The following is a 23,352-nucleotide window of genomic DNA, read 5'->3' as shown; positions in this document are numbered from 1 at the left end:
AATGTTATAAACAACCTTATAGCACTTCACTAAATGAGATCACAAATTATTATAATCATGACCTGAGCCGAAGACAGATGCTTAACTGACAGACTCACCTAGGTGACCTCTAGACATTAATTAAACAACTCATCATTTAATTTAGCATAACTTTAAGGTTTTAGCTTACCAAAAAGATCTAGGAAAACTAAGCAGACATAAATACTGCTGAAAAGAATAGCCTGTAGAGCTGACTTTTGTTTTATAAGAGGGTGTGTAAGATAAGGATAGTTTTTTCTCAAGTCCTCAAAGAATTGGGTGGTACCTTAATTGACATTATAGGTTGGTCTACCTATCCAACTACATTATCCTTAATTTGCTTCTTTCACTCTGCAAACATATATTTAATTTTAAATATTTCTGGCAATATTAAATAACCCCACTCAGGTGTAAGATGGGTTCCCAAAGATGGTTCAAAAAATATTACCTTCTCAAAAACCAGAGTCACTTACAAAAATAGCAAACAGAACAAAACCCACCAAAAATAAAACACCAAAAACCAAAAACCAAAAAACCAAAAAAACTCCCAAAAAACAAAAAACCAAAAAACAAAACAAAAACAAAACAAAAACCCAACAGCCTACATGTTCCAGGCAGGCAGAAAGCCAAGCACAATTATGAAAATGAGACAAGCAAGAAAGCCATTTCTATCTCTGGGAGAGAAAAATTCAATTAACAATGGGCTTTGAATTTGGAAAGGAAAGGTCAATTTGACATTTTATTTTATAATCTCTACTGAGCACTACAAACAGAGATTAGGAAGAATTGATTCTAAGAGAAATAAGAGTGAGAGAAAGACAAATGCCATATGATTTTACTCACATGTGGAATTTAAGAAACAAAACAGATGAACATAGGAGAAGGGGGACAAAGAGAGGGAGGGAAACCATAAGGAACTCTTAACTGTAGAGAACGAAGTGAGGGTTGATGGAGGGGAGGTAGGCAGGGGGATTGGCTAAATGGATGATGGGTAATAAGGAGGGCACTTGTTACAATGAGCACTGGGTGTTATATATAAGTAATGAATCACTAAATTCTACTCCTCTGAAACCAATATTGTACTATATGTTAACTATTTATTTAAATAAAAACCTGATACCAAAACCAACCAACCAACCAAATAAATAAATAAATAATAAATTACAGGGATTGCAATATTAATATTAGCTTATTTTATGACATGCTGACTTTTGAGTAAGATTATTATCCTACTGCCAAGTAGAAGATATTGGAATTTAGGGTATTTAATAGTATTGTATAAAAATACCATATATGCAATTCATTATGATAAATTATGCACATTTCCCCTTCATCTTTCTTATTTTTGTATTCAATGTATTGTCATAGAAATTTGGAATCCATTTTTAAGATATTTATATGCAAAGATAAAACAAAGAAAAGGAAGAACTCATTCTAGTAAGAATATTTATCTTTTGCCAAATGCAGAAGAATGAAAATGGGCCATTTCCTTATACCATACATAAAAAGAGAGACTCAAACTGGATGAAAGACCTAAATGTGAGACAGGAGTCCAACAAAACCCTTGAAGAGAACACAGGCAGCAACCTCTTTGACCTTGGCTGCAGCAACTTCTTGCTAGACATGTCTCCAAGGACAAGGGAAACAAAGGCAGAAATTAACATTTAGGACTTCATCAACTTAAAAAGCTTTTGCACAGCAAAAGAAATAGTCAACAAAACCAAAAGACAACCAAGAGATATATGCAAATGTCTTATTAGATAAAGGGCTAGTATCCAAAATCTATAAAGAACTTATCGAACTCAACACCAGAAGAACAAATAAACCAGTTAAGAAATGAGGAGACATGAACAGAAATTTTTCCAAAGAAGACATCCAAATGGCCAACAAACATATGAAAAAATGCTCAACATCACTTGGCATTAGCGAAATACAGATCAAAACCACAATGAGATACCACCTCATACCAATTAGAATGGTTAAAATTAACAGGTCAGGAAATGGATGTTGACAAGAATGTGGAAAAAGGAGAACCCTCTTACACTTGGTGGAAATGCAAGCTGGTGCAGTCATTCTGGAAAACAGTATGGAGATTCCTCAAAAAGTTCAAAACAGAGCTACTCCACCATCCAACAACTGCACTACTGGGTATTTACCCCGAAAATACAAATGTAGTGTTCTGAAGAGGTACCTGCAACTCAATGTTTATAGCAGTAATGCTCACAATAGCCAAACTGTGTAAAGAGCCAAGATATGTGTTGACAGATGAATGGATAAAGAATATGTGGTATGTATATGCAATAGAATATTATTCAGCCATTACAAAGGATGAATACTTACCACTTACATCAACGTGGATAGAACTAGAGGATATTATGCTAAGCAAAATAAGTCAATCAGAGAAAGACAATTATATGGTCTTACTCCTATGTGGAATTTAAGAAACAAAACAGAGGATCATAGGGGAAGGGAGGGAAGAATAATTTCTAAGATGAAGTTAGAGAGGGAGATAAACCATAAGAGACTCTTCATCATGGGAAATAAACTGAGAATTGCTGGAAGGCCAGGGGAATGGGGAATGGGGTAACTGGGTGATGGGCATTAAGGAGGGCACATGATGTAAAGAGCACTGGGTATTATAAAAGACTGATGAATCACTGAACTCCACCTCTGAAACTAATAATACACTATATGTTAATTAGCTCATTTTATTTAAATTTTTAAAAATGAGGAGAGCCTGGGTAGCTCAGTGGGTTAAAGCCTCTACCTTCAGCTCAGGTCATGATCCCAGAGTCCTGGGATCGAGCTCCGCATCGGGCTCTCTGCTCAGCCGGAAGCCTGCTTCCCCTTCTCTCTGCCTGCCTCTCTGCCTACTTGTGTCCTCTATCCGTCAAATAAAAAAATAAATAAATCTTAAAAAAAAAAAATTTAAAAATGAGAAAATAAAATAATTTTTACCTTTTGCTGACTTCTACTTCAACCTGTGCCCACTAATTTTTGCAGATTTTGGCCTCCAAGATTCCTTTAGCAATAGCCTTAATTTATATAAATTAAGACAAACTAACATGTGCACCTTAACACGCCTGCAGTAAGCAAAACATGTCACTATGGACTGGCCAAGAGAAGTCCCTATGCAGGCCACCAGCAATTCCCAATGTGGACTAAATCAGCAGACTCCATTCAGGGAGACTTTGGACAGGAAATGGAAATGTAGCTTGAATGCAACAGAGCTGAAACCAAGGGGACTTACCAATAGCCTTTCAAAAGGGCAATAAAAACAATGGACTCAAAAGGGCTTGAGAGTGCCACACCCATGTTTCTTGTTGTCCCTGAATATCATTTACTTTGGATCTCAAATCTGCTAACAAAATTCAACTGAGCAAGTCTTAAGATCTAATTTATTAAATGATTCATAATTTGGGTAGCCTCCCATCTGGCAAGTAGAGAGGAGCTCCCTTCTGTTGTTACTGGTGAGTTTCTAAAGAGATTTACAGTTAAGGTAGGGCCTAGATAACATAGTAAGAAAAACATATTTGGGAGGAAAGAAATGACCTCGGATTTAAATGTTTTAAATTTGTGGAACAGTTATGACACTCATGGAAATGTTCAATATGTAAGTCTTTGTCAGGCTGGTGATATATATGTGTAGATCAGCATGTGGAGTGTGTTTACAGAGTAGATGAGAAGGCTGAAGCTACATTTGAGGCCTATCACATTAAAGGTGTAGACACTCACTTATCTGTCCTTTCTGTATGTATTCTAGTTATTATTCTTCTCTTACTACTTAACTCTTCATTTTTTATCACTTCACCATGTCTATTTTTCTTCATTGTACTTATCCCCATATATTGTCTATTCCTCATTTATCTAACTGCACATGGACTGTAAGCTCCATAAAAGTAGATATTTCATCTGTAAATTTTCCTGTAGCTTCCGCAGGATGTTGGATAATACAGTATGAACTGTATACTACAGTTAAAAAAAAAAAAAAGGAAAACACCAAAATACCAATGGCTTAACATAATGAAGAATTTATTTTCACTGTCACAGTCTGAAGCAGGGTGGGAAGATCACCACAGTCTTGAGTCTGGGCATCTGAACACACAGACTAGAAGGGCTCTGTGACCATGGAAGAGAGGACTGGAGGTCAAGGAAAGGATTTACATCACCCACAGCTCAGGGACCAGAACTTAGTCACATGCTCCCAATCTAGCTCTAAGGGAGACTAAAAAATATACTTTCTGTACTTAGGAAAAAAAAAAGGTGTTGTAAATGCATGGCATTTCCTCTACTCCAGTCCTTGCCTGCAAACAGCATTTGGTACTTAGTACTTCCCAGCAAATATTATTAAAAAAAAAAAAAAATCAGAATTTGTTATTTAGGAATCGAGGGGAAGAAAAGGGAGATAATATCTAACCATGAGCTTTTAAAACTTTGTTTCTTTTATTTTTTATGCTTTCTTTTCACAGATATCCATGAAAATTAGCAAGTATTAATAGGAAATATGGTAGTAGCAATACCGTTAAATCTTAACCCAATGCCGCCATAAATTTACTTTAGAGGTAGAGAAAACCCGAGAAACAACTTAATATTTATTACCTATTGTATTGCATTTATAAATCCCAAGACTTTTGGTAAAAGCAAAATAGAAATATTTAAATATATGCTGCTCCCCAGTGATGCTCATGAACATCCAGAACTACAGTGTATCACTACTTTTTCATATCAGGACAGAACTCTTGTTGGAACTGTGCGTCACGGTGGGTCAGTGGACTTCGTTGTTTGGGTGGAAAATGCCTGAAACCCCAATATATTTCAGACACACTTAATTACACAGAAAAAGTCCTGAAGTCTCTAGTGTCTTACCACATAACTTGGCAAAGTATTTAGAAACTCCTCATCAGCACTCTATGCTCATATGCCTTATTTCTCTCTCCCATTTTAGGGTCAATGCACGTGCTTTTTCCTGGCTGGAAAGTTTGCCTCCTCTCCGAATTAACACTTACTTATTTCCCAGGGGAAATATTTCTGTCAAGTTCCCTCTATTTATGGATATATTTCTGCTTCCTAGACCTTATCACCAATGAAAATTTCAGTTTATTGGTATGATTGTTTGGTTGGTATCTCTCTTTCCTCTTTACTTCTAAGCACCATGAACTAGCCACAAGTTTTTATATTCATTAGATTCCCTCGTGAAAAGAGTCTGCCAGAAATTCAATAAATATTTTTGAATTAATAAATTAATTTTGCCTTCATGACATTATCTGTTATGTTAGTGTGTACAATTGTATTGAAAAACAAAATAAAACAAGTAACAAAATCAAGAGCAACAACACCTTGTTCTAGAAAACAAACAGAAACCTGCTAGCTAGCCAAGCATGGACTTGTATATTTTGTCTTTTGTTCTATGATACACTTTTTTTTTTTAAGATTTTATTTATTTATTTGACAGAGATCACGAGTAGGCAGAGAGGCAGGCAGAGAGAGAGAGAGAGAGAGAAGCAGGCTCCCTGCTGAGCAGAGCACCCGGTGGGGGCTCCATCCCAGGACCCTGAGATCATAACCTGAGCCGAAGGCAGCTGGTTAACCAACTGAGCCACCCAGGCGCCCCAGTGATACACTATGTTACACTTTGACATAATGGAGAACATAACTGGGATTATTCTGGGTAGTATGAACAATATTAATTTTTATATAACAATATTAATTTTTAATATTAAATTTTTATGATATTAATTTTATATTAATTTTTATAATCTGTGAATATGGAAGATCTTTCCATTTATTTGTGCCTTCTTCAATTTATTGCATTAATGTCTTCGAGTTTTCAGTGTACAGTTCTTTCAGCTCTTTGGTTAAATTTATTCTGAGGTATTTTATTATTTTTGATGCATATGGATTTGTAAATGGATTGTCTTCTTTATTTTTCTGATAGTTGGTTAGCATATAGAAACACAAAAGATTTAGTATGTTGATTTGGTATCCTGCAACTAGTTATAACCTTGTAAAATAAAAATTATTTGCGTGGGGCAGAGTAGAGGTGGAGTTGGGAGGTCATGAAAAAAAAAATGGTAAGAAATTGCGTATCTGAAAATGTTCAAGAGAAGTTCAGCAAGTGCCATAGGACCTCATGAAACCTTATAAACTTGAGCTTGTTAGATAATCTCTGTTTTTCTAGAACTTCACAGAAAGAAAAATAAACACTCCAGCTGCTGCAAAATTGGGAAAACAACAACATGTTTTGAAGTAGGACTTAGGATATCTAGCTCAAGTTCTTCTACATCCTACATATGATAGCAAAAGAGACATAAAAGTACCGTTATTAGAGTCATGCTCAGAATAGAAAATGACACGTCACCAATGTTAAAAAGTTCATCAGAGCAGTCTATCTCCGATGCTACACGTACCTCCAGTTTGTTTCTTTTACCCAGCCTTTTTGGTCATTTAGTTCCTCTTTCCCACCCTCCCTCTATCCATTCTCTCCTTCTTGTGGACTGTTGCATATAATTTAGATGAAATAATTGACCAGTCCCACCTAGAAATTTAAAGGAAGGAAGTACTACGTTAGGCTACTCTTCAGTTTTCAGTTAAAAAGACCCACTGCAGTTATAAGGCTTATTTAAATTTCCCTGCAATGAATGGGCAGTTCTGTGGTTCTTATATTCCCTTTACTCCAAAATCCAATACTTTTAGTATCTATCCCAGCACTCTGTGCCCAAAGCAATGTTGTGTACAATTCAAAGTACCAGTGGAAGGTGTTGATATTTAACATATAAGCAGCGTATAAAAAACAAGTCCTGCAAGACCTTATTAGTTTGTGTGCTCATTCTTTTCCCACTGATTTGTAATGTACAGGAAGGTGATCTGGTGCTGTTGGATCTATAGTAATCAAATACTAATTTATTTAATAAAATATCAATTTATTTTTATTTTTTAATATTTTATTTATTTACGAGAGAGAGAAAGAGAGAGAGAAAGAGGAGAGAGGGAGCAGGGGCAGGGGAGAGGGGCAGAGGGAGAGGGAGAAGCAGGTGGACTCCTGAGGAGAAAGCCTGACTTAGGGCTCAATCCCAGGATGCTGGGATCATGACCTGAGCTGAAGGCAGATGCTTAACCAACTAAGCCACCCAGGAGCCCCATTATTAATATTATTAAAACAAAGACTCCTTAACATGCTTCCCTTTGTTTAAAATCTAGTTTCTGAAAAATGGACAAGAAGCTGGATATCTACAGGAGGGAGTTAGTGGATGTTCAGGGTGTCCCACTCTTCTGGAGCATTGCTGAGGAGTGGTCCCAGGTGGAGACCTTTGAGAGTCGACCAGATGACCTTCTGATCGCCACCTACCCTAAATCTGGTAAGATCTTTTAATGTATTTGCACGCATTAATTGCTTATAGATCCATGTGTATAAGCCCACTGATCTTCTGATCATTGGTCAAGGGTACGCAGTAGCAGTTGCTGGGACAGTTTTGTTGCAAATCAGATAAACTCACTTTCTTTTCTAAAACGCCTTCATTTGAATGGGGGCTAACCTGAGGGAAAATTAATGTTGTTGTTTTATTTTCCTTTGTAAATTCAAATAAAAATTATTAAAACTGCATATACTCTGATTGGCTAGTTTTGGTTCGTTTTTACTGTATATTTATAGTAATAAAATCATGCAGCAATAAAAAAAATAAATAAAACTGCATATCTAAAATTATTTAGATTCTTTAGGATCTTTACATATCTATATTCCTTCTATGCATTTTAATGTTTACATATTTTGTTCATTGTATTTTAAATGTACTGGGTAAATATTAATATTTTATTATTTTAAAGACATTATAAATGCATTTAGAAATATTTTGTTATACTGTTAAACAGCTACTGACGTCGGTATGTGATCGCAGAAAGGAGAATTTAAGATGCCTCAGTAAGAATCAATAATTTTTATTTCTCCAGATCTTTTTATGACAGAGTCTTCCATTTACTTAGTGATAGATGTAGAGAGAGATAGAGAATGGGTTTTCTCCTGCCTTTTATCCACTTAATTAACTCAAGCCTGTAGCCAATCAACTGTTCCAGTTGTTAAATTCCGTAAAGTCAACTTTCTTTTATATTTCTGCTTCATTTCTTAAAGGACTTAAGGACAAGAAGTTTTTAATAAGTACATTGATTACTAATATGATAAATATTATATTAAATATTAAAATTCCTTCATAGGGCTATGTAACAAAGCCTGGGAGGAAACACCTGAATTTTTGGAGATTCTAATATCAGGATAACAACACTGTTATGAAAACAAAGAGATCCTCTCAGGAAAGAAACAAATGTATAATACAGACCTTTGAAGAAATAGAAAACAAGCTCTTTTTTTTTTTTTTTTTTAGATTTTATTTATTTATTTTTCAGAGAGAGAGAGAGAGAGCGAGCACAGGCACAGGCAGGCAGAGTGGCAGCAGAGGCAGAGGGAGAAGCAGGCTCCCTGCCCAGCAAGGAGCCGGATATGGGACCTGATCCCAGGACGCCTGGATCATGACCTGAGCCGAAGGTAGAGGCTTAACCAACTGAGTCACCCAGGCATCCTGCAAGCTTGTTTTTGTAAACGCTTATTTTTTCTTTCTTTTCTTACTATACACATTGTTCTCTAAGCCATCCACCAATCCCAAATTGTTTGGAACCAAAACTGCTCTGCATCTCCTTGTTGAGATACAAATTTAGAAAACGTTGGGCAGTTACTGAAAATGTACATGCTCTTTTGTTTTCACTATTTTAAAAAACATATTCACAGGCAGAAACCCGTTAAGATCATCTTTGGAAGGTATAATATAATCATACAAACAGTTTATATACGAAAGTGCTCTTTGAAGCTGGATTTCTTCTAAAAAAGCTGATGGCTAGATGGCTACACATAAAGTAATTATATACTCTTGGTCATTTTTGCCTTTGATTTTTTTCCCTTTACAAACTGTTGAGAACGTGTTTTAAAGTTATTAATATATCAGTTCCCTGTTAATTTTGTTATAAAGGACTAAAGCTAATTTACTCCATATATGAGGTAAATCACGTGTCCCCCCGCCCCCCAAAATTATGGAAAATAAACATTTCTAATTTGAAGCATAGATAAGCGGCATTTCGTTCCATCATATTTCAGTGACAGGAAATGAAATGTGTTCTGTTGTACTTTGGAATTTAGGTCTTTCTCTCTCTCTCTTTTTTTTAAGATTTTTTATTTATTTATTTGACAGAGAGAGACAGAGGGAGAGAGAGTGAGAGAGGGAACAGCAAGCAGGGGTAGTGGAGAGGCAGAAGCAGGCTTCCTGCAGAGCAGGGAGCCCGATGCAGGGCTGGATCCCAGGATCCTGGGATCATGAGCTGAGCTAAAGGCAGACGCTTAATGACTGAGCCACCCAGGTGCCCCACTCTTCTTCTTCTTCTTCTTCTTTTTTTTTTTTTTTTTTTAAGATTTTATTTATTTATTTGACAGAGACACAGCAGGAGAGGGGACATAAGCAGGGGGAATGGAGAGGGAGAAGCAGGCCTCCTGCAGAGCAGGGAGCCCGATGTGGGGCTGGATCCCAGGACCCTGAGATCATGACCTGAGCCAAAGGCAGATGCTTAATGACTGAGCCACCAAGGTGCCCTAGAATTTAGGTCTCTTTTTCCCAAGGCATCATTGCTTAAGACTAAGCAAGATGAGGCAACAAACTCTTCAAGGATAGTATTAATTTCACTCACCTTTTTCTTAGTACTGGAATTGTCTCTGTTAGAGGGATGAGCGAGATAGTCCCACATTCCTGATTTAGGGATGAAAAGAAGGAAAAATTATCCACAAGAAAGGACTAAAAAGGAGGCCTAAAGTACTCTAATCTGTGGAACTAATCAAAGGTACATCTTTGTGAGGTCATTGGCCAAAAATCTACGCAGTACGTAGATTAATTACCTAAGTTAATTTTGAGTTTTCGCCCATGGTTATTCACTTTACAGACTATCATTCCTTACATGTTTGATAAAGGGGAAGAGAATGGGAACAGTTAAGAAGATATTTTTCTCCAATCTTAAAAATTGCTTTGTCAGCCTATCCTGAATAACCTGATATTGAATACTGTAGATAATTAAAGAGGCCATATCCTTAAATACAGACTTATGATGATGTTCCCGCCCTATAAACTCATCATAATTTTAAAATGTATTTGATACTGAACCATCATAGATTAGCCTAGCCTACCTTAAATGTGTTCAGCACAATTATACTAGCCTGTAATTGGGCAAAACTAATGCAAAGCTTGTTTTATAATAAAGTGCTGAATAGCTCATGTAATCTATTGAATACTGTACTGTAAGTGAAAAACAGAATGGTTGTGTGGGTATAGACCGGTTATAAGTTGTTATAAGACCAGAATCAGTTGTTTATCTTGTTGACTGGGAGCTGTACCTAGCTGCCTCTGCCCAGCGTCCTGAGAGAAAGCTTCATATTGCTTATCACTAGCCCAAGAGAAGATCAAAATTTAAAATTCAAAGTTCAGTTTCTAAGTACAAACGCCTATGAGTTTCACACCACTGTAAAGTCGAAAAATCCTAAGTTGAACCGTTGTCGGTAGGTGATCAACCGTACTTTGGATCCATTTCTCAAGGTTAAAGAGACACAATCTCAGAAAAACCAGAGTGACTCCATCCACTCCGCTCACTTAGGATCAATGGGTCTTTTGTTTGTGAGTAGCACCTGGTCACCACAGAGGCAAAGTTCTCTTTGTATCTTTCTTCACACCTCCACCGAATGTTTTTCCTCAGATACTCTTCAGCCCCCGAAGTCTGATCATATTTTTGATATTAATAAAAACTGTACAAGTTTCTAGTCAGACTACTTGAAATTAGCTGCTTCCCTCTGCCTTCCACTCAGAAGGGTGTGCTACATGACTTACGGATTGTCTCTTAGATCACCCACATCTTACTTCCCTTTTAAGACTTACTTTATGATTATTTTAATCAGGCTTCCTGTCGCTCTCTCACAAATACACATGTTCAAGATAGATAAGGATCTTTCTTCAGAAAAGTGGTAAGAGAAAAGGGGGATGGAAAGGAAGACCTTTTTGTTTTTGATATTGTACAACTTCTCTACCTATATTGACCTTCTTATATCCTTTTTTTTAAAATTTTTTTATTTTTTATAAACATATATCTTTATCCCCAAGGGTACAGGTCTGTGAATCACCAGGTTTACACACTTCACAGCACTCACCAAAGCACATACTTATATCCTTTTTGACGGAGAAGTTGATAGTTGTTCCATTTTTCTTTTTTTTTTTTTTTTGCCCATAGGAACAACCTGGGTCAGTGAAATATTGGATTTGATCTATAACAATGGGGATGTGGAGAAATGTAAGCGGGACGCAATATACAAACGAGTGCCGTTCATGGAATTGATTGTTCCTGGAATCGAGAATGGTATTTTTCCTGAATTTTCCTGTTTACCATAGGGATAAATCCCCCTATCATTTCGTGGTGTTTGGAGGAGTCATGATGGACTGCTATAGACAGATCTTGGACAGTTAAATCCTGAGTGTTTCTAACAGAAGAGCAAGAATTTGGTTGTACTTAGAACCATATTATACTCCTCTTGCACCCAAAGATAATATCTGCATAAGAGGAGATTTTGACAACTATATATGTTTTCTTAATTGCACAGACGGAGCTCCTCAACATTTAAATGTACACTCGTTATATACAGAAAATTGTCTGATCCAATATAAAATCATGTCTACTGCTTGTTAGCTGACGTTCACAGGCTCAAGAAACAGAATTATGGATGATCTTGTATTATTAAAATTTTAAAAAATTAGTTATGAGCTTTATGGCTTAATTCAATCTTATAATTTGCATATAAGAAAGCTGGAGAGGGGTTTTGAAATCTTCAGTTCAGCTTCCCCATATAGTAAATGAGAAAAGAAAGATTAATGAAGGAAAAATTTGGATGTCTTGACATTTTCCTATTGTTGTTTCTGCCTCAGCAAGGTATTGTACCTGAAGATATTATGGACTGTCATTGTCTATTCTACATAGGAAATAAAATGGCGTAACTAACAAGAATTTATCATTTTTGATCCCATGGTAGATTTTATATGTATCTGAAGCCAAAAAGTTATTTCAAGTCATATGGTGGAGTTAATGTTTACAAAGTCTTAGAGTTTATTGCAATTGACCTTTATGATTCCACATTTATAATGTAGCTTAACTTCTGTGCTTATAGGTGTGGAGGACTTGAAAAACATGAAGCCTCCTCGATTAGTGAAAACACACCTGCCTGTTCAACTTCTCCCTTCTTCATTTTGGAAAAATAACTGCAAGGTAGCAACATTTAAAGAAAAAAAAAATCCTTATTTGTGTTGAAATTTCTTTTACTCATCATGCAGATATTATAGTGGGATATTATAACCCCTGGGTAAATCATTGCAAAAATAATAGTGTGGTCACTACATACAAGGGTTGAAATAACACCAGTGGACACAAGCGCTATAGCTATATAGATACAGACTTAGTGCCCAACACTAAGAGTCACTCAGGTTTTCTGTTCTCTAAAATGCCTTTCTGTTTAACTCCCTTTACTTGGTATCTACTTTCAAATATTTAACATCTAAATATTTAAATAATGCTAGAACTGCTTCTTCAAGAATTCAATATAATTATAATTTACAAATATGGGTTTATAATTATATATTTTATATTATTTATATATATAATGGGTTCCTTTTTGGCTTCATTTTAAAATAACCATTTATTATTCAACTATAACATATATGGAGAAAAGTATGTAAATCTTAAGCATACAGCTTGATGAATTTTTACAAAGTGAGAATTCCCATGAAACCTGTACCCAGATCAAGAAATTGAACATTTCCAGCACCCCAAAAGCTCTGTTTCTTCACACTCTTCAAAGATAACCACTCTACTGAATGTTTTTATTATAAATTAGTTCGTCTGTAAAAGGAGAGTATATAATCTTGAATATTGAACTTATTTCATTTAACAGAATATTTATGAGATCAATTCTTATCATGCTGTCAACTTGTTTTTGTTTTGTTTTCTTTAATGTAACCTGCTGGTGAAAGACCCCCCCACTTCGTTAAGTAATTAATTGCTCTTTTGTTGTGTAAAAGTACCCCTCCTCCCCTTGCAATGAAAAGACCCTTCCCCCAGGGTTGAATTCAATGTAACTGCTCTTTTGCCTTTCTGTAACCACTTGGCTTTTAGGGCATGACACTTGACTCCTGTTTGAACAAGATACCCTCTCCTAATAGCTGGGGCATGGTCACGTAGGCAAGGGGGGCTGCATAGTCCCGTAGGTCACGTAGGCAAGGGGGCTGCATGGTCATGTAGGTCTTTCACTGGGTCACAAAATGTGGTACCCTGAGCAAAAGTAGCATGTGAGACGAGCAAATGCCAGGCCCAATTCAGACCTATTCAATCAAAGATTATGGGGATGAGGTCCAGAAATCTGAGTTCTAATAAAACCTCCAGATGAATTTGAATCATGCTAATGTTTGAGAACCACTGATATAAGGAATTCCATTGTCTTTGTGAATATTTCCAACCAACTTACCCACCTTACTATTAATGACAGTTGGATGGTTACTATTTGGTAATTAAAATAGTACTTCCAACGCACATTCTATCTTTACTGAGGCAAGTAGAAACAGTCCTCCCTAAAGAATTTAGAGGTCATGATCACAGAAGAAGACAGTTGGCTCATTAACATAGTCTCTTGGTATCAAAATAGGAAGTTATTAGAAATGTTTATCTCAAAAAATTACATCAGCAGCAGTCTCAAATCTTGGAACTCTACACTCAATCTTTCTACCCACTCCTCTTTTATCCCAGAATATGAGAACTACTGTCAGGAATTCAGGGATATAAAATTTCCAGTTTCCTTTTCCCATCAACTGAAAGAAGAAAAGAAGAAAGCTGTTTCTAATTAGATGAAAGGATATTTCTTCCTGAATACATTTTCCCTTAAGGTTTTATTTACTGCATGGATGCCTGGGGCCTCAGTATTGTTATTAGATGTACTTCAGGGGAGAAGTTAAGTTCAATGGATTTCAGTGGACTTGCCTGAAACCTAATTACCACTGAGACATAACAATGTCATTTCTCTTGGAAAATAGGCTCAAAATTTCTGTTTCCAAGAAGATTTTAGGGCTCTATCCATAAATGAAATTTTAATCTCACACCAAGTCATTATAAACAGCAATAATCATGTGATTGTGAACAGAATGAAGAATGTTTATTCATTATTGATTAAACATACCCAAATAATAACTTATTTTCAGTTCAAAATAGGACATTTTTTCAGCTTTAAAAATTTTACTTTAGGGGTGCCTGGGTGGCTCAGTTAGGTGTCGAACTCTTGATTTCAGCTCAGGTCATGATCTCAGGACCGTGAGATGGAGTCCCCCATTGGGCTCAGCACTGAGAGTGAAGCCTGCTATAAATTGTCTCCCTTCGTCTCTCTCAGAACTTCCCCCCAACTCAAACAAGTGTGCTCTCTCTCAAAAAAAACTAATGGTAAAAAAAAAAAAATTTCTTAAAAAGCTTATCTTTTTAAGTTTTGTAACTTTTATTTTCCTTTGTGTATGTTTTAAGAAGTGATACAGAAAAATATTGTAAATTTAAGAACAATATTATCTCATTTTTGTTAATATTTAGTGTTATTCCTATGATACTTGGTTTTTTGTGTTTTTGGAGAAGTTCTTTTCAAAGGCTAAAGAGGAAATAGAAAAGAGAAAGTAAGCATTCTTGCAAGATAAGGAAAAGTTTACAAACTATTAAATAATATAAATGAAATCATGTTTTCCCATATCTCCCCACAGATGGTCTATGTGGCACGAAATGCTAAGGATGTGGCTGTGTCTTACTATTATTTCTACCAGATGGCAAAATTACACCCAGAGCCTGGCACCTGGGAGGAGTTCCTGGATAAATTCATGACTGGGAAGGGTGGGTTCAACTCTTACTTTAATCAAGGAGTTCTATAGAGAAAAGTCTTTTTTCAAAGAGGTAGAAAGGTCAAATATAAATGTGTTTATTATAAACCTAATATGTGCCCATGACTCTTCTAATGTTTTAAGAAGACTATAGAGGAAGCAGAATACATAGTTGTCCCTTCCCTTTAAGAACTTCTGGGGGTGGGGGACGCCTGGGTGGCTCAGTGGGTTAAGCCTCTGCCTTCAGCTCAGATCATGATCCCAGAGTCCTGGGATCAAGTCCCGCATCAGGCTCTCTGCTCAGCAGGGAACCTGCTTCCTCCTCTCTCTCTGCCTGCCTCCCTGCCTACTTGTGATCTCTCTCTCTGTCAAATAAATAAATAAATTCTTTAAAAAACAAAAAAGAACTTCTGGGGGAATATGTAATACAGATATTTCAGTCCTTTGCCTTATTGTTTCATTAGTGCTTAGTGACAATTTTTTTTCTTCTCTTGCTGTGCATCCATTGAATTGTTTTGATTTTACATATATTTCATCAACTCTCTTTTCTTTACCATTCCCTAATTTTTATTATATAAACTGAAAATTGTTGGATAAAGATTTTATCCTCAAGGATCTCTTTCTCTACCTGTGCATTCTCTCCTTCAGGGAGACATATTTATGCCAATAGTAGTAGCTCTACTTAAAGTTCTCATATAAACATTCTTCTATCAAGGCAAGAGCAGCCCAATGATTTCTTTCAAACTTTTACTACCCCTGCTACTTGGACTATTCTCTGTCCAAGAATAACTACTCATTCTTACATTATCAAACCCCATTTCTTCTTCTTACATCCAAATATACTCTTCTTCCTTGGCAGTCCTTTCCTAACCTCTCCATCCCTAATATATTCTCTCCCTTTCTCCTTCTTCTATGAACTTTCCTGCCACTCTTTTCCAAGCAGATTGCAAATTCAGTGAGAACAGGGGGAATTAGCCTACCATCTCTCTTCCTTGAACTAATAAGTTTGTATTGATAATAAGGACGTGGAATAATATTTAACAATTATTTATGTAAATTTTTCTAATTTTCCAAACATTATATCTTTCAATCTAGTGTCGTTTGGTTCTTGGTATGACCATGTGAAGGGCTGGTGGGAGAAGAGGAATGATTATCGTATCCATTACCTATTCTATGAAGACATGAAAGAGGTAAAAGGCAATTATAATTTTTATTTTTTAAGGAAACCTAAGTTTCATCTTTTTTTTTTAATCACATTTTCCTTTCTTCTTGGTCTATAAATATTACTAATCCCCTATCCTGGTAACGCTGCCTTGAAAATTGATCTTTTACTCAATTTACTTATTTTTACCACTACTGCTTCCTGCTCTAGTTCGGGCACCTATCTTAACTTATTTGAAATACCTCATGTTGCCTCTATTGTCCACTCAGAGAAAATGATCTTGAAATCTAAATAAGAGTATGCCTGCTGCCTTCTTCAAATATGTCAATGATTTCTGTCTACCTGAACTATAAAATCATTAAGATAATTTAGAGCTCAGCATTATGTAGTCCCTATCTCTCCAAATGTTTCTGGTTTCACTTTTCCTCTTCTTACTAAGTGAGCCTGCCTGAAAAATTTTTTCTCCACTATTTTCAAATTAACATTTTCTCTTCCTTCATGTCTTAATTTATTTTTTTTAAGATTTTATTTATTTATTTGACAGAGATCACAAGTAGGCAGAGAGGCAGACAGAGGCAGGGGGGAAGCAGGCTCTCTGTGGAGCAGAGAGCCGGATGTGAGGCTCGATCTCAGGACTGTGGAATCATGACCTGAGCCTACGGCAGAGGCGTTATGCCACTGAGCCACACAGGTGCCCCATGTCTTAATTTAAATGTTAACTCTCCACAGAGTTCTTTCATATCCATAGTGTCAAATAATTCACCTTCTATTATCTATTAAAATCCCTTTTCTTAATGTTCTTTTCATAACATCCACCACCACTTCTAATTATTTTACATATGTGTTTCTTACATTGTCTTGGTCTCCTTTAGTATAATGTAAGTTCCTTGAATGTAGGGATTAAAATTATCTTATTTGTGATTGTTTCCCCAAAGGGCCAGCACAGTGGAGAAAACATGTAATTTAATTTATAAAACATCTAGTTTTTATTTTTTCATCTTCTATCTGGTTATTAGCATGAAAATTAATTTGCTCTTCATTTTGATCAAACACTTCTTCTGATCTGGTTATTTAAATAGTCCATTTAAGAAGTGTTCCATATCTTCTAGATTGAATGTGTTTCAGGAAGCTTGTCCACACCTAAATTCCTTTAGATAACTATGACTACCCTTCATCTCTTATTTGAGAAATCTGTTCTATAGCCTCTAGGGAAACCACCTTACTCAGCTAAGGTGATCCCCTCTGGGAGATTCATTACTTAAATCCCTAGCTTCTTCTACATCCTGTTTAAAGCATTTTTTTTCCTGTCACTCTAGATTAAGGGGTGACATGTTACCCTAATTATGTGTCTAGAAACAACAAGTAGGTGTTGTTGGGGATTTTGAAGAGGATAGGTATTATCTGGAAAGAAAACTTCCCACATTAAGTATAATAAGGTCTTTAAGCAAAAGAAGTTTAGTCTCCTCAAATATGGGAGGAGAATCTACATCTGCTGGTGGAAAAGGCTCAAAATTACTGAAGGGTTCCAGAGTGGCAGTGCCATCAAATCCACCCCAAATATTCCCATTCCAAGCTTGAGCAGTGACCCTTTTCCCCATCACTCTTCCATTTAACTTTCACAGGATAGACCTGATACAACTGGGACTTCTCTGTGGTTCTTCCCCTTGAATAATTAAGATGTGTGTCTGATTTCCACCAAGTTCATTTCTGTTTCTACAAGAAATAGATTATTTTAGAGCCACTATAGAAACTCTGGTTCTATTTCCATGAATTGAGATGGGCACCTCAATAAAGCTAAATGGATTGCCTTTCTGCCTGACTGCACCAGGTCACTAAGACTATGGCTCTCAGTCTCACCTTTGTTTGACCACCAAGAAGATCACCTCTCCAGTGGGTAACAAGGCCCATACTATTTGGCCTGAGTGCTACTCTTAACCCTGTTCTTACATGCTATCCTTGAGTCTGAAGCATTGAGGAGGGAAATAATAAGAAATGAAACAACATGGGATTGGGAGGGAGACAAACCATAAGTGACTCTTAATCTCACAAAACAAACTGAGGGTTGCTGGGGGGAGGGGGTTTGGGAGAAGGGGTGGGATTATGGACATTGGGGAGGGTATGTGCTTTGGTGAGTGCTGTGAAGTGTGTAAACCTGGTGATTCACAGACCTGTACCCCTGGGGATAAAAATATATGTTTATAAAAAATAAAAAATTTAAAAAAAAATAAAGAAATACATCAAATATATCTCACATCTTCATCATTGCCTCTTTCTCTTCTCCACCACTCTTTGGCTGGAAATGGATAGGATTTTATCTACTTTCCTCCTCTTATATTCATACTATCAAAAAATCTATAAAAGAGTGAGGTAGAAAGAGTATCTTCTTTTCCATTATAACTTTTGGGAATAGGTGACTTTTTTTCTTCTCTTGTGACATAATTAACATGTAACATAATGTTATCAATGTAACGATTCAATATATGTATATGTTATGAAAGGATCACAGTAAATCTAGCTGACATAGTTATTTTTTTCTTGTGATGAGAAGAAGAGATTTTCTTGTGATGAGAAGATCTACTCTTTAGCAACTTTCAAATATACAATGCAGTATTGTTAACTATAGTTATTGTTGACTACAGTTCCTGATCTTAGAGGAAAAGCTTTCAGCTTTTCATCATCAAATTCATCATTGAGTATATTAGTGGTGGCCTTGTCATATATGGCCTTTACTGTTTTATTTTGTCAAATGCTTTTTCTGCACGTTTTGAAATACTCATATGATTTTCATCCTTCATTTTGTTAATGTGGTATATTATATTGGTTTGCTGATATTGAACCCCTTTTGTATCACCAAAATTAATCCCATTTGATCAAGGCATACAAACCTTTCACTGTGCTGTTAAATTTTGTTTGCTAGTATTTTGTTGAGGACTTTTACATTGATGTTCATCAGATATGTTAGCCTTTAATTTTCTTGTATTGTTCTTATCTGGTTTTTGGTAATGCTGGTCTTGTAAATGTTTTTGGAATTGTTATTCCTTCTTCTACTGTTTAAAAGAGTTTGAGAAGAAAAGGAATGAGTATTAATTCTTCTTTCAGTGTTTGGTAGGTGGGGATTCCCTGGGTGGCCCAGTCAATTAAGCATCTGACTTCCACTCAGGTCATGATCCCAGGGTCCTGGGATTGAGGCCTGCATCTGACTCCCTGCTCAGCGTGGAGCCTGCTTCTCCTGCTCCCTTTGTACCTCTCCCTGCCCCAGCCCATCCATGATCTTTCTCTCTCTATCTCTCTCTCTCAAATAAAGAAATAAAATCGTTAAACAATAATTGGTAAATAACCTGTTCTTTATATTAGATATGATTTTAAAGAGGAAATCAAGGATTTTAAAAATTATACCTTATGATAATATTAGCTTGCACTATTACCATTTGTTATTCTGAAGGTTAAGTCTTTTTTGAGTGTGAAAGATTGAATATTAATCTGGTTTTTCTTTTTTGTACTTTTTGAAACAAAGTTATGGGTATTAAAGAAGACACTTGCTATGATGAGCACTGGGTATATATATATAAGAGATGCATGGCTAAATTCTACTGAAACCAATATTACATTATATGTTAACTAACTAGAATTTAAATAAAAAATTGAAAAACAGACAAACAATCAAAATTTACTCTTCCTTTTAGCGGATGGTGGCCTGGCCAAGAATAGGACATGTACTTTGGAAAGCAAAATGAAAAGGGCACAAGAAATATAAAATAATTTCACCACATTGACATATATAGAACCATATTAAATGCAGTGTATATTTTATGACTAAATCTACCTGAAATAATTCTTTTTCTTTGTAATTTTTTTAGGATCCAAAGCATGAAATTCAGAAGTTGTTAAAGTTTCTAGACAAAGAACTCTCAGAAGAAACTGTGGATAAAATCATCTATCATAGCTCTTTTGATGTGATGAAGCAGAATCCAAGTACAAATTATACCACTGTACCAGATTTTGATATGGATCATTCTGTGTCTCCCTTCATGAGAAAGGGTGAGAAATCGTATACCAGTTTCTATACTGCTTGCTAATTACAGTCATGGAGGGTGTAGGTAGGAAACAAAGAATAATATTATAAGAAATGGAAAAAGATTGAGTATGCTGGCAAGAAAAAAAATAGGAACAAAAAAATCTTAGGTGAAATAATTTGTGGCAAATAAACTACAATTTCTGTAAGCGCAACATGTATGACAAATCTTCTGATGAGAAATGTTTAGTCAAGAGCCTATGCACTGATAAACATGAGTCTTGGCATTCTTGGCAAAGAGTTCATTTTTCTGAACTCTCTAGATATTCTTCATATTCTTTAAAATTTTTACTGTGATGGGTAGCCAGATTAAATGATGTTAAGCATATCAAATGAATAATGAAAAGTGGCAATTCCTAGAGGTTCTTGTTATGATAAATCATTGATAAATCATATGGTAAATCATTGTATCTCAGTGTATAGTTAGGATCTTGAAAAAAATAGTTCCTTAATAAAGATGTGTTGAATTGAATTGTGTGTGTGTGTAAGAGAGAGAAAGAAAGGAGAGATTCTGTTAGTTGTTTGTGTAAACAAACAACTCCAAGGAGCACCTGGGTGGCTCAGTTTAGAGACTGCCTTCAACTCAGGTCCTGATCCCAGGAGTTGTGGGCTTTTTGCATGGTGGGGAGCTTGCTTCTCCCTCTCCCTGTAACCCTCTCCCTACTTATGCTCTCTCATTCTCTCTCTCACTCAAATAAATAAATAGATAAATAAATAAATAAATAAATAAATAAATAGAATGCCAAAGTTGAGAAATCCTGGGGTGGATTAATAAAGCTATTTTGGCACGTGTTCTTCCCTGCCCTTTTTCCCCTCCTAAAACTTGGCTTGCAAATGACTTCTGGATTACCTGTGAGAAAAGGCATTGTTTTTTGTTTGTTTGTTTATTTGTTTAAATTATTTTTGTTAACATATAATGTATTATTTGCCCCAGAGATATAGGTCTGTGAATGATCAGATATTCTTTGCAAATGTTATGCTCTTTGTCTTTCCTTCAAAGTTTTAAGATACAGTTAGTCTTTTGAAAATTGAGCAATCCTGAGAGGCTCAGTTGTTAAGCATCTGCCTTTGGTTCAGGTCATGATCCCAGGGTCCTGGGATCAAGTCCCACGTAAGGTTCCCTCTTCTTCTGGAAGCATGGAAGCCTGCTTCTCCCTCTCCCACTTCCCCTGCTTGTGTTCCCTCTCTTGCTATGTATCCCTCTGTCAAATAAATTTAAAAAATCCTTAAGAAAATTGAACAATCCTGTAATAATACATATGTTTAATTACATTTAACCCAGTCATTTTTAAATCTTACTTGATCATAGAAATTTTTTTCATAAATTACCACTTGATTTTGGAAAAATACAGTCTTAAAAGGACTGAAAAATTCTCTATTTTTTTGTTAACAATGCTATTAAGGCCAAAGAATAAAGATTTTGGAACACTGGATTTTCTCCCAGTGACGTTTCTTGAAATATGGAAAGGATTATTTATTTATATAAGATACTGGACAAATCCTTATTTGTTTGTACTTTGTTTTTTTGTTTGTTTGTTTGTTTTGTTTTGTTTTGTTTTTAAAAAACTAAGAAGGCCCAGGAGTTTGGGAGTGAGGAACGGAGTTATTGAGCAGAAACAAAAAAAATTAAAGGATTAAAAATACACGTGTGGCAATTCAAATGAAAACTGATCTAAGAAGGAAATTTTATAGTAGTCTCAAATACACCATTTTATCTTTTTTTTCAGGCATTTCAGGTGATTGGAAAAATCAGTTCACTGTAGCCCAGTATGAAAGATTTGAAGACGATTATGAAAAGAAAATGAAAAGGTCTACACTACGGTTTCGTTCGGAGATTTAAGAAATCCTGTTCTTCCTCCGACTCCTTTAGCAGGCACTTAAATTACAAAAAAAGAAAAAATTTCTTTGAACATTTAATGACAAAAATTCTGTATGTTAATATTTCTGTATTTACTAATATTCGTGCTTTGTAATAGAATATTCAAAGAATTTCAAAAGCTGCATATGAAAAACCAACACTGTCTGTACAATTTTAATCACCTTCCACAATGTTCTTACTATTCTGAAAGACAAAATAATAAACTGAAGTTTAAAATCGATATATGTATATCTGCTTTATTTTTTAAATTCAAGTTCTGGGTCATTGGACTTGCAAAGAAGATATTTAGGTGGTTCTTCAAAATGGGTGGATTAGAACCAAAGTATTCTTTTAAATAGTCTTTACTTTCTCTTTGTTATATGTTTAGAATGATACCAGTGTAATATAAGGTTGATGACATCTTTGTGCCAGGATTTCACTAAAAAGTATTGCCCTAGAATGTTTTACTATAGATTACATTTTGGATAGTTTATCAATCAATCTTTGTCTCCTGTATTGTTTATATGTTAATGATCTTAAGCAACAAGAAAATAATCAACAAACATGTTACCAAATATTGCTTGTATAATAATGCAGCAGTTACTGTCAGAGAAAAAAAATCATTAGTTACCATAATATCAAACTAATAAATTGTGGGGTGCCTGGGTGGCTCAGTGGGTTAAGCCTCTGCCTTCGGCTCAGGTCATGGTCTCAGGGTCTTGAGATCGAGCCCCGCCCGGATCAGGCTCTCTGCTCGGCAGGGAGCCCGCTTCCCCCCTGTTTCTCTCTCTGCCTGCCTCTCTGCCTACTTGTGATCTCTGTCTGTCAAATAAATAAAATCTTAAAAAAAAAACAAAACTGATAAATTGTGTATGAATCATGTGCCTTGGAGATAACAAAGTACAAAACATGGATCCTGAATTCAAAGAACTTTAAACCAGGTTAGTAATAAAAAGAATATACAGAGAAATAATTGTAAGAAGAACTGAAAAATTAGCCACAAAACCAAGAGCTGACATTTATGGAGAGGTTACTATGGACCGAACGCTGTGCTATGCTAGACACATGGCTTTACTTCAAGTGATCTTCATTCAATTCTTCAAGGTATTCTAATTTTTCCCAGTTTTAGTGCACCTAACCACACATGTCAAATATTGAGTAAAAGCATAAAGAAAGGACACTTTGCTTTCGGATTGCTTTTTAACATTCACTCTTCTCTCCACTTTCCTCACTAACTTATCCTCTGGGCTCCCTCTTTCATGTTCTCAAATCCTTGCCATGG

At 35.7% G+C, this 23,352-nt stretch overlaps 1 protein-coding gene across 2 annotated transcripts in view; it reads left to right on the top strand.

Annotated features, from left to right (window-relative positions):
• Nucleotides 1-22,311, top strand: part of LOC132006862 (sulfotransferase 1 family member D1) — a 34,661-nt gene extending 12,350 nt beyond the window's left edge. The window contains exons 2-9 of one of the 2 annotated variants that reach the window (XM_059384942.1): nucleotides 4,964-5,121; nucleotides 7,216-7,373; nucleotides 11,320-11,445; nucleotides 12,248-12,345; nucleotides 14,865-14,991; nucleotides 16,074-16,168; nucleotides 19,998-20,178; nucleotides 21,940-22,311. In XM_059384942.1, coding sequence (XP_059240925.1) covers nucleotides 7,226-7,373; nucleotides 11,320-11,445; nucleotides 12,248-12,345; nucleotides 14,865-14,991; nucleotides 16,074-16,168; nucleotides 19,998-20,178; nucleotides 21,940-22,052 — 888 coding nt within the window. In that variant the 5' untranslated portion in view covers nucleotides 4,964-5,121; nucleotides 7,216-7,225 and the 3' untranslated portion in view covers nucleotides 22,053-22,311. The remainder of the gene's footprint in view (nucleotides 1-4,963; nucleotides 5,122-7,215; nucleotides 7,374-11,319; nucleotides 11,446-12,247; nucleotides 12,346-14,864; nucleotides 14,992-16,073; nucleotides 16,169-19,997; nucleotides 20,179-21,939) is intronic. The other variant, XM_059384935.1, reaches the window with a different exon arrangement.
• Nucleotides 22,312-23,352: the final 1,041 nt, after the last annotated feature.

This window comes from Mustela nigripes, chromosome 1 (assembly GCF_022355385.1).
Source record: "Mustela nigripes isolate SB6536 chromosome 1, MUSNIG.SB6536, whole genome shotgun sequence".
NCBI classification, from domain to species: Eukaryota; Metazoa; Chordata; class Mammalia; order Carnivora; family Mustelidae; genus Mustela; species Mustela nigripes.
This window is presented reverse-complemented; position numbering and strand designations above follow the sequence as displayed.